This window comes from Pleurodeles waltl, chromosome 6, assembly GCF_031143425.1.
Source record: "Pleurodeles waltl isolate 20211129_DDA chromosome 6, aPleWal1.hap1.20221129, whole genome shotgun sequence".
Lineage (NCBI taxonomy): Eukaryota > Metazoa > Chordata > Amphibia > Caudata > Salamandridae > Pleurodeles > Pleurodeles waltl.
In genome coordinates this window covers 1,710,625,175-1,710,637,577 of record NC_090445.1, presented here as the reverse complement: position 1 = coordinate 1,710,637,577, position 12,403 = coordinate 1,710,625,175, and the positions used below count along the sequence as shown (strand labels likewise).

At 44.2% G+C, this 12,403-nt stretch overlaps 1 protein-coding gene across 3 annotated transcripts in view; it reads right to left on the bottom strand.

Annotated features, from left to right (window-relative positions):
- The window catches only part of LOC138301425 (H-2 class II histocompatibility antigen, A-Q alpha chain-like), a 43,692-nt gene that overhangs the window by 15,785 nt on the left and 15,504 nt on the right, over positions 1–12,403 (bottom strand). For all 3 annotated transcript variants that reach the window (XM_069241908.1, XM_069241907.1, XM_069241906.1), the window contains exon 2: positions 244–489. In XM_069241908.1, coding sequence (XP_069098009.1) covers positions 244–489 — 246 coding nt within the window. The remainder of the gene's footprint in view (positions 1–243; positions 490–12,403) is intronic.

Below are 12,403 nucleotides of genomic sequence, written 5' to 3'. Positions count from 1 at the left end.
TGTGGTCGGTGTGGTCTGATCTCGGGTCAATGTCGGTTGTCAGTTTTAGTGGTCAGTGTGTGATCTCTGAGTATTGCTGATGGTCAGTGTCTGACTGCGTCAGTGGTGGAGATCTGCCTATAGTGGCGTCAATGCATCTGTCGAGCACAAGAGCTGCTCTGGTCCATGCTTTGGTTAGTACTGATGATCAGTGTGTAATTACTAATAAATCTTGTTCATAAAATTGTGTGAAGGTTTATTTACCATTTTTAGCTGCTGTGTAGTTTGATCTCTTGGCCCAAATGTCTAAATTATATTTATCCACTGCCAGGTTCCCCAGAGCTCCCTGTGAGTCAAAGGAAGTAAACTTTTCAAAGTCTGGGAGCCTCCAGGACACCTCCTTCCTTGGAGACTGCACGTAAAATATTTCATCGCCGTCATTCTGGAATGTATATTCTCCCAGCTGGTCATACGACTGAGTAATTTCCGACACCATTTGCACATGGTGCACTGCAAAGAAAACGAGAAAGAGACAGTGTGAGAGAGCTTCTGCATACATCTGGCCAAGTGTTTGTGTCCCATGTCCCAGCCTAAGGAGGGGAGCGGCTGTTCTCCAGCCTGGACCATCCTCATACTCAACCCGGTCTGAGAGAGAGTCTTCTGACATCTGGCCAAGTGCTTGTGTCCCATGTCCCAGCCTAAGGAGGGGAGGCAGTTCTCCAGAACTGGACCATCCTCATACCCAACCCGGTCTGAGAGAGCTTCTTCTGACCTCTGCTCCAGTGCTGGTGTCCCATGCCCCAGCCCTGAGAAGGGGAGCGCAGTTCTCCAGCACTGGACCATCCTCGTACCCAACCTGGTCTGAGAGAGAGTCTTCTGACCTCTGGCCCAGTGCTGGTGTCCCACGCCCCAGTCTAAGGAGGGGAGTGGCAGTTCTCCAGCACTGGACCATCCTCATACTCAACCCGGTCTGAGAGAGCTTCTTCTGACCTCTGTTCCAGTGCTGGTGTCCCATGCCCCAGCCCTGAGAAGGGGAGCACAGTTCTCCAGCACTGGACCATCCTTGCATCCAAACAGGTCTGAGAGAGCTTCTTCTGACATCTGGTCCAGTGCTGGTGTCCCATGCCCCAGCCTAAGGAGGGGAGCGCAGTTCTCCAGCACTGGACCATCCTCGCAACCAACCTAATGAAATGAGCACCTGTGTATTAATTGTTTTCCATGCCCCATGTTTCATTTTTGGGGTATCCACCTCCACTCTTCCTTTGTTTAGCTCATTATTTTAGTTCTTTGGCCTGTGATGCTTTCCAATTTTAATTCTCCTTTCTTTTTTGAGTTTATATTTTATTTTGGTTTTCTTTCATTTCCCAGTGGATGCTGGGCTCCTGCTACTGACTTATTTTCTCCCGAATTACAGTCTTGTATCCTGAACACACACTTTGTGACCCGGACACGTCCCCGCCAGCCACCTTCCCACAATGGCTATAACAGCCCAGTGCAATGGTTCTGACCTCCCAAAAATAAAACCAATAAGTAACAGCTCCTAGAAGCACAGCAACTTTACATAACACCACATAATACTATATCCATTGCTGTCTCATTGGTATTGTCACTGATAATGTTGTAAGTACTCTGACAAGTAACATTCTTTGTATTATTTGTAATCACGTCTGTCACATCAAGGGTGAGGTCATCAGCAGCATATTTGGTGTTTGAGTTACATTTTTCTGGCTATCAGAGTTATGGATTGCAGTACCAATCATAACTTGTGTGATCAAGTGTTTTTTGGTTTTTCCTCATTCTGGTAGTTTGCACAAAATCTGATAATAATTGAGCAATTTGCACAAAGCCTGCATGCACTCTATTTTAAACGTTGTATCTGGTTTTAAAAGTATTATTGATTTTAGTTTTGTAGATCATGCTTGATTCCGGGAATCGTGGGGCGTATTTAAAATAATCAGGATAGTATGGCAACTCAGTGTTTTGAATATACAAGGCCCTTGCACCCCTTAACGCCACATCTGTGGCAAACGTTTTGCCGCAAATGTGACACTAATGGGCCGTTACCATTGCTTTATATTTACAAACTAGGATGGCGCCACCTTGTAATCCCTTTACGCCACATCATGCATAATATATGCATTATGTATGCAAAGGGGGCGTTCCCCCGTTAGAGGGTCACTAAAAATGGTGCAATGGAATCTACAAGATTCCATTGCGGCATTTATAGCATCATTTTTAACGCCTGTGGCCAACCCCCTAATGCCACCTGACCTTACACCGTGCAAGGCTTTCACCCATGTGCAGCTGAGGTTGCCCGCAACACCTGGCCTGCAGTCAGACCCTGCGGCCAACCTCCATAACCACCCATCCCCATGCTGCACATTGTCCTCTGGCCGTGCGTGGTGGGAGTTTTCTGCGGCCTCTCTGGGTGTGAGAATGGGTGTGAGAGGATGTATCTAGGGGAGAGAGTGGCTGTCTGATTGTCTGTCTGGGTGTGACAATGCATACATATGTGTCTTAGTGGGTGCATCAGTGTGTGTGTGGGTCTGTGAGTGGGTGCATAAGGGTGTCAGTGAGTCTGTGAGTGGGTGTGTGACAGACTGAGTGGGTGAGTAACTGTCTGAGTGTGTCTGTGAGTGGTTGTGTGAGGGTCTGACTTGGACTGTGAGTGAATGTCTGAGGGTCTGAGTGTGTCTGTGAGTGAGTGCATGAGTGTCTGAGTGGGTCTGTGAGTGGGTGCAGAAGTGTCTGAGTGGGTCTGTAAGTGGGTGCAGAAGTGTCTGAGTGTGTCTGTGAGTGGGTGTGTGAGGGTCTGACTTGGACTGTGAGTGAATGCCTGAGGGTCTGAGTGGGGCTGTGAGTGAGTGCATGAGTGTCTGAGTGGGCATGTGAGTGGGTGCAGAAGTGTCTGAGTGGGCCTGTGAGTGGGTGCAGAAGTGTCTGAGTGGGTCTGTGAGTGGGTGTTTAAGTGTCTGATTTGGGCTGTGAGTGGGTGCATGAGTGTCTGAGTGGGTCTGTGAGAGGGTATGTGAGTGTCTGAGTGGGTCTGTGAGTGGGTGCGTAACTATTTGAGTTGACTCTGAGTGGGTGCATGAGGGTCTGCGTGGGTCAGTGAGTGGGTGTGCGAGTGTCTGAGTGGGTCTGTGAGTAGGTGCATGAGTGTCTGAGTGGGTCTGTGAGTGGGTGCGTGAGTGTCTGAGTGGGTGTGCGAGTGGGTGCATAAGTGTCTGCATGGGTCTGTGAGTGGGTGTGCGAGTATCTGAGTGGGTCTGTGAGTGGGTGTGTGAGTGTCTGAGTGGGTGTGTGAGTGGGTGCATAAGTATCTGCGTAGGTCTGTGAGTGGGTGCATGAGTGTCTGAGTGGGTGTGTGAGTGGGTGCGTGAGTGTCTGAGTGGGTGTGTGAGTAGGAGAAATTGACTGAAAGAGAGATAGAATGAGAAAAAGAAAGTGAGGGAGAGAGAGTATTTTTAGGGCATGGTGTCTGATATACTTACAATGTCATATTTGTGTACAATTTAAAATCAAAAATATATTTATTATTTTAAAAAAGAATATATATATTTTTTAAATAAGAGTCCAGTGGGACTCGAACCCCCAATGGTCTGAAGGTCTGTGACCTTCACACTGAGCTATGGGTTCTCTTTTTTTGTTTTAGCCCTTTATGGGCTATCTGGGACTGGGAGGGAGCCCTCGAGTGCTCCCTCACGGGCCCTATATATTTATGTATTTATTTTTATTTTTTATTTTAAAAATAAAATGCCCTTTACTGGCTATCTGGGACCATTAAGGGCTTCCTTGCCCTCCCTCCTTATTGATTTATTTATTTAAATGAAATAAAATGCCCTATACGGGCTACCTTGCACCACAGGGGAAGCCTTAAGGCTCCCCCTAGCCCAATAGATCATTTATACCAAGCATTCCTGAAGAGAAAAAAGTTATTCTCTAAAGAGAAACGTACCATCTCTGATAACATATGGGAATGGTCATGCATAAAAATGGGTTTTCCCTGAAAAACTATTTGCAAGCTTGAATGACTAAATCCTGATTAATACATGTATACAAAGAGGCAATGTCAATAGTTACCAATATAAAATTGGGCTGCCAAGGCATCTCCGTGATCTTAGTAAGAAAATCAGTGCTATCCCTGCACTAGCTTGGTAAATTCAGTACATAGGGCAATAGAAAGAAATCCAAATACATTGATGCGTGTTCTGGAAAACTATTGTTAGCTGGAATAATCGGCCTTCCTAGGGGATTTGTTCTACTCTTATGAATATTGGGCACCATATAGAAACATGGTGCTGTAGGTCTGGCTATATGCAAAAATGTGTAATCCTCACTACTCAAAATTCCCCTGTCCCTCTAGCCCAGCAGTGATGCTTGAAAAGTGTTGATGGTTTGTTTGTATTTGTCCGTAACTGTCTGTGCCTTGTAATCGTATATGCGCTTCCTGAATCTATTTATTGGCGTTCCATAGGACAATGTTGCCACTTTTGCCTGAGGGTTTAATGATAAAGGTTGGATCTTTTCTCAAAGTGTTTAACTCTAATCTCTGGCCTCTAGTTAAATTGACGGCGTACATTTTCTTAGACTTACACCAAATGACCATCAAGTCATTAATAACAACATCATGAAAAGTATAGATATTATGATGGGGTGGATTGCAAAGGGATTTAGGTTTCAAAAATGACACGTTAGGTCTATCAATTTCCAAACCCTGTGAACATAAAAGATCCCGCTCTGATGCGTAATCTCTGATGCGTAATCTACAGTGCCTCCTTCTAACTACCTCACGGCAGCTAGCCCCTCAATGTCTCCAAGACATAAATGATCATACGTGTGATCAGTGCCAAATCCCAAAGCCTCAGATACATTGTCTGCATTAGGCTTCTTCTGTTCCTGAAGTAAATGTACGTTCATTAACTCTTCACTCAGTTCATGTGGGGACTCATGTAAAACATTTAGGTTCTCACCCATTATCTCTTTTTGGCCTGCTGAGTCGACTTCCCGTGCGGCATGGCTCTTTTGGGCTTTGGTCCCACCTTACCAAGTCTTTGGTCTTTTTCGCTGTTTCCTTTTCCTTCTGGTGGCTTTTTGCACGGTCTCTGGTTGGCTAGTAAAAACAGTATTCCTCAAGGGATGTGAATGGCAGAAAATCTTTTGATCCAGATGTAGGCTGGTCCTCCAAATCTCAATACATATCTGATCCTGAAGACATTGGGGGTTATTCTAACTTTGGAGGAGGTGTTAATCCGTCCCAAAAGTGACGGAAAAGTGACGGATATACCACCAGCCGTATTACGAGTCCATTATATCCTATGGAACTCGTAATATGGCTGGTGGTATATCCGTCACTTTACCGTCATTTTTGGGACGGATTAACACTCCTCCAAAGTTAGAATAACCCCCATTATCTCCTGTTGTCTGAGAGTCCCCATTTGCCTGAATTGCCTAATTGCCCCATCACATTTTCTTGTAAAAGTTGAAATATGACCATTGGCATAGACCTGTTTATCTTACAAAAATGTTTGTCTCTTATTTTGAGTTTAATTCCTTCTTCATAAGCAGTCATTCTCTGTCCATCTGTGTAATGAATGTCTGAACTTCATCTTGGGAGGGATGTTTAACTATAAGCTCTTTAAGTTTCACTATTTCCGCACTTATTTGATCTAGTTCGATTTCGGTGTATTTTGACAATATCCCTAACATATTCTTGCAGGTAGCCTCCATCAACTGGGACCGTTCCTCCAGCAGTTTGGGGTTCAAGTTTCGATGGATAGGGGTAATCAGGATACGCAGACCCCTAGGAATCCTCCCCTCCTCAATGTAATTAAGTGGCAGATGAACTTTTCTAAGCGATCAAGTTGGTCAGCTATTTACAGAACAGGTAGACACCACGCCCTTATTTTGCAAGGGGGGATTACATAGAGATATCCATTAAACACAACTCCTCTGAGAGTAGGTTAGGTTTCTGGTCCGGCGGAATTGCCATGATCCATGTGGGACATTAAATAGGCAAGAAACATGTCGACCTTATTCCATTAATACACCTGAGTCAGAAGGATCATTGCACCCATTACTGACTCGCTCTGTTGCTTTTAATCATGACAAGGGCTTCTACACAATGAACTGATTTTAGATCTCCCCTATTCATTGTTTATTTACCTTTCCTGCACCAATCTACTCACTCTCAAAACACCACATCTCCACTGCACCTCACCATTCAGATCGGCAACTGGAAAAGATCTCTAGCAGAGAGCCCCCCAGTGGGGCCAGCTGGGCACTGCAGCGCTGGCCCAATGTGGGGATGCCCGGTGATGAAGCATGACCCCCTTTGGAGTGTGTGATGGCTCTAGCTCCTGAACGGGGCTACCCCCATATAGGGTTCTGACCTGCATGCAGTGCTTTTTGTTTTTGTAGGAACTGCATACTTATTTTTGTTATAGTTAGGTGGGGGGGTGTACGCTGGACCTTTAACGGCCCTCGTCCCTTTTTGTTGTGAAGTGCCAAACCAGAGCCAGGTGCCCTCATGTCTGTTGTTCCCCCGGTCTCAGCCCTGAGCCCAATGCTCTGTAATGTATACGTGCCCTCCCTCACGGATGTGGTAGAAAGCTACAGACTAACCCTGTTCTTGTATGCAGATAACAGGCAAATTATCTTCTCCCGGTCTTCGGCATAGGGATACAGCACTGTAGCCCTGAAGTTGAGCATGAGCAGGATCTCTATCTGGATGAATAACAATGCTCTCAAGCTTAATGGAGAGAAGACCGAAGCTATGGTCCTCGGTTATGTGGCCCTCAGCACTGGCCGAGGCTCTTGTGACCCTTTCTGAACTAACCTCCAGGATAAAGAACCTTGGTGTCTGGTTGGACGAGAGTCTGTCATTGAAGCCGCAGGTAGTCAAGGTGGCTTCAACGTGCTTTGCAGTGCTTAAGTGGGTTAACAAAATAATTGGTGTGATATCACTGTCACCCCAAAAAACAATGACGCAAGCCTTGGTTCTTTCAAGAGTTGACAACAAGGAACATGTTACATCTGGGAGCAGGTAAGGCAGCCATTTGGAGCCTACAAGTAATCCAGAATTCCATGGCCAGGCTCCCCTAGTGCCTCCCGAAGTCTGCCGCTGGGTCAGATCTTCCCTGAAAGCTCCGCTGGCTCGCCATGGATAAATAAACACAGATCAGAGCCTTGTGCTACATGCACAAGAGAGATCTGGCACAGGCCCACGCTAGACTCAAGATCTGGTGGCGCCTTACCAGCCTGCTCGCACACTTTGAGCACTCAACCAGTCCCTCTGGAAAGTGCTTAGAATCCACCTTGCGTGCATGGGAGGTCGGTCCTTCGCGTACTTAAGCCCAAAGCTGAGGAATGCCCTCCCAGATTCTCTGTGAAGCTGCACCTCACTATCTGTGTTCCATAATAACTTGAAGACCTGGTTGTCCTAGTATGTGGGCTTGTTCCACCCTACCTTGGTCCAGCACTGGGAAGCCCTTTGGGGTAGCTGAGCGCTTCACAAGATGCAATAATACCTATAATGATGCGTTGTAAAGGCATTGCATGGTAATGCCTGTGTTGTGAAGGCACTTTCCCCTTCCCTGCAGACAGGATGTGCAGTTTTAAAACTTCCAATTGGGCCTGGCAAAATAAAACTTTTGCTAGGCCTAAACTTTAATTCTTAATACTTATAAATCACCCATGGGGCAGGGTGCCCGGACACTAAAACGTAGGACATGTATATTTTATTTTTTACATGTCCTAGCAGTCAAAAACCTCCAACAACATTTTTCACTGTGGCAATGCTGCCTCTTCCATAGGAAAACACTGGGTTACACGATAGCGCTTTGTAATGGGTAACTTCAGTTTTGCAAATGACTAGAAAAATGATTCAAGGACTCATTTTATTAGAAATTTAAAAATCCTACTTGATGGTCAAATCTGACTTTATGTTATGGTTTTGCGATATAGTCGCCGAGAATATGCACAATCTAAATTTCATCAGTTTCCCAATAATTCGCCAGATCCTTGCTAAAAACAAAATGTGATGGCCTGTTCAATATTTCTAATGTTGGCAGGCTGAAGGATGGAGAAGGAGACCTGTTTTATGCTACAGTAAGAATCCACGGCGTAGCCCTTGTGCTCATAGGACTGCGTGGACAAAAGATCCTTTGATTTGCAGGTGGTCCTCAGCATAGTCTTTATTAGTTCCTTATATTTGAGGTGGGATGGATAGCTTTCCAGTAAGAGGTGGTAAATTATTCTCTTTGATGAGTTTATCGCCAGCATGATACTCAAATTCTTTGAAGAACTACTAACGTTGGTTAGTTCTTTAAATATCAACTTTTTAATGGAGATTTCTTTTGCCGGAACACTGCCGCAGACAAAATTGATCACGGTGCCTTCATGAAGAGCAGATAATGAGAGTAACTAGAGGTTGAGGTGAAATTTACTGTGAGGTGTAAATGATCGAAGATTCAATAAGGATCTAATCCCATTCATAGAAATGTTCTTCAAGGTAACAGGATGGATCGATTGTTTGGTCATCAATATCTTTTTATAGAATTCAAAGCAAGATTGGCCTGTTTGCACTTATTTATAATGTGCTCTGGTCAAGCTAGTTTGTGATTCACTGTTGCACCCCAGTAGATGTATTTGCTTACTTATTCAGTCGTGTTCTTATCAATTTTCCAGCTGTAGTGATTCTTAGTCTTGCCAGACAACATATTTTTCATCATTGCCAGGCTGACTTGTAAATTATTGACATCATTAAATTCTTGCAGTGTTTGTAATTGAAACTGCAGACCTGGCTGAGCTGAAGAACAAATGACAATGTCATTGGCGTAACCTTGGTTTGAAATGTATTTTGACCAAGTTTAGAAGGCAGATCCATTGCATTTCTGAAGTGTATGGACAAACCATATATATGAGGCGAATAGTAAGGGTGCCAATTTACAACCTTGCTTGAATCCATTGGAGGTTCTTGTCTGTGTTGAAAGGTTTCTCTCTGTAACCTTTACTTGCAACCAAGTGCTGTCATATCAAGCCACCAAGTAGTGGAGCAATGTCTGATTAACTCCCCATTTCTTAAATTTTTCCCCAGAGTTCGGACAGATTAACTAATCAAAAACCAAAAAGTAGTCAATATAGCTAACAAACAATGGGTGCTTCAATGTTAAGGTTTGAGTGAGTAAGAGATTCAGGCCCTTATTACAACCCTGGTGGTCAAAGACCGCCAGGGCTGTTTTGACAATTGCACCACCAACAGGCTGGCTGTGCAATCCTTGGTATTACTACCGCGGCAGAAGCGCTGCGGTCGCAACACCGGGACCGGCGGTTTGCCGGCACGTTGGTCCCGGTGGTTGTAATCCTCCAGGGCAGCGCTGTTTGCAGCCCTGCGAGGGGATTACGAGTCCCCCTCCCGCCAGCCTTTTCATGGTGGTACGAGCCGACTCCCGTGTTGCGGCCGACATCCCCGCCGGCCCAGCAGGGATCTCATAATGGCCACCGCTGGAGTGCGGCTGCATTGGTGGCCGCACGGCAATTACAACTTGGCGGGCAGCGGTTGCCGCCCACCAATTTTGTAATGAGGGCCTCAGTGCCACAATGTTGTATAGTGTGAGGCACACTTGGTAAATTCGGTTTGATTAAATGGTAGCAAATTACAATATGGTGGTCCAATCGAAAATTTAATTCAATAAAGATTTCCAAATAGCTTCCCTTCAGCATCCAATAATGCAATAAGCTCATAGTTTTTAAGATCATTAGTAGCTTCTTTTTATACAGCGGATAAATAATTAATCCTTGCCGGGAAGATGGAATTTGGCATGTCTGGAGAATTTTAGTAAATTAAGTCAAAATCAATTGGCTCCAAAGCTAAGGGTCAGATTTAAAGATGATAATCCTTTTGAAGATTCTTTGAAGGTCTAGACTTTTTGACCAGTGTGCAAATATCATCCTTTGTGACCTCTAAATCTAATCTCCTTGGTCAGTTTGAAATGGTGAACCCGCGTGTTGTATTGCTTGTGCACAAAGTCAATCTGGGTGTACCATGTTTTAAACAGTATATGGAAGTCAGAAGCCGTACAAAGATATCCCATTCTGTGCCCAACTAACCTCCAAAATGATTTTGTGTCATTGGACTCTGCACCTAAGAACAGTTGAGACCATGCTGCGTCTAGACACATTATCCATAGGTCTTGTATTTTTCTTTTATGGCATTTTTGCCCCCTGATCAATTTTTTGCATTCCACCGCGGGTGGAATATTTAGGTGTTTTCTAAGCTGACGGTGATGAACTATTTTTTCTGTGTTTCACAGTGTGTCTCTGGTTTGCAGATGCATTCTGATTCTAGAGCGAGAATCGGAGGATACATAGATTAAAACTGAATTTAGAAATTGTTTTCAGTCCTTGCTCCAATTAAATGATGGATGGCTCTCCACACTTCATTTCTTCATTATAAATTTAGATTTTTTTAACATTGAGATTTTTAAGTTCACAGACATGTGCCATCTAGGTGTTTTTTGATGTATCAGGATCATGGAGGTGTTGCTATTGTGTTCAACAGGGTATCAAAACCCATATTTCCAATATAATGAGATGGGGTCTCTTTCAGCCCTTAGTGTAATCCTAAAGTCCCTGCATATTGTAGAATCAGATATCTGAAGCAATGTATAGTAAATTATAGATCCACAGAGGGTGCATTGACGACGGGCATGGCTTCACTGCAGCTCCCGCTACATTCTTCTCCACAGCACTAAATCTGATTCACAAGGCCCAACACTGAGCTTCATCCTACGACATCAAACAATTTCTGGCTACAGCCTACAGGCTGCAGCCTTGCCCTGCTGAAGGAATCAGACTTCCAGAGAAGAGACTAGGTATGAAGGTAAGCACCTTCTCCAGACCCAAAGCCGAGCACCATCTGATCAACGTTGATGGCTTCCTGGACTTTGCCTGCTCAGGGCTTTTACCGTCTTCATCGAAGGCTGCATCAAGACAAAGCCCAATGCCAACCCGTCATTGACGACTCCATCATTGGATCCAGCCTGCTGGCATGCTCCTCTGAGGACTATATTGTCTCACAAAATTCTTAGGTAACACTTTACTGGGACCTGGCTAGGCCTTCTATGAGAACAACGCTTCATTGCGGTTGGCCTTAAAAGGTAAGAGCCTTGTACAACCAGTGGCCCCAGCTTTTTAGCGTTGACATGTAAATCAAAATTTAAAAACTCAAATTTCCATTTTCCCACATTGGATTTTCGTCGTTTTGGTGTCAGTTTGTTCACTAAAATGTTCTCTATTTTTTATAAATTGGAGTGGGATTTTTTTTACATGTTGCGTTTTGTTTTTACTTTTTGACTGTTTCGGTACTTCTAAAAGCTTTACACATTTCCTTAACATACCCGGGGTTGATCTGAGGTTTAAATTAATGAAACTTTACTAAACCTAACAGGGATAGTGGTATTATTACTTGTAGGGGACACCCATCCACCTCAAGTAATAATCTGCTCTCTTACATAATCCAGTCAAGGAAAAGAAATGTATGGACTTTGAGACAAGGTGATACAGGTTTCAAAAAAGGTTTAAGTCACCTAAGAATGGTATGTTTCCCTGTTTAAGATGTTACGTTTGCTATACCATTTTGTAAGGGTTGGTTATACAGCATACAAAAACAGTAAGGGTTGGTTATACAGCATACAAAAACAGAATTACGACAATATTTAATACAAGATGTAATCTATTTGTTGAAATAACCAGGTTGTAAGGTTTATATTTCACAAACAAAATGAATATAAAAAATTTGAATTAATAAACACAAAAGTTCTAAGTTATATAAGTAGAAAGAGTATAAGATCAAGTGTGATCAATCATTTATGGAAGCTGACAAAAGTACAAGTATGTGTAAGTGAAGTGTTAAAGTGAACATACAGAGGCACGGTACCCAGTGAAAACCTCTCCAGAACGAAGGTTGGTGGATCAATTTTCTAGAGACTTTATACCTGGATGAATGACCAATACCGTTTTGAGTGTTTGTCATGGTGGACCCTGATTGTTATTTGGAAAGATCTGTGAGGAAAGGCCTCTTTTTGACATGGTTCGCCCCCACTTTTTGCCTGATGTATGATATGGCCTAGAAATGGTAGTGCCCAGGGCCCCTGCTGATCAGGTTACCTAGGCCAGAGCTCTTTCCCTAAAACTGTTATGATGCCTTGGCACAACTGGAGACCTCTTAAGTTACCACTATAAGTCCCTAGTGAATGGTACTTAGGTACCCAGGGCAGGGGGTACTAAGGACAGTCCCCTGAGGGCAGCAGCACTGAATGTGCCACCCTCTAGGGCCATCCATCCAGATGCACCCAGCACTGCCAATACAGCCTGAGTGCTCTGGTTGGTACAAACCTAAAAAGTAAACACGACATGGCACACT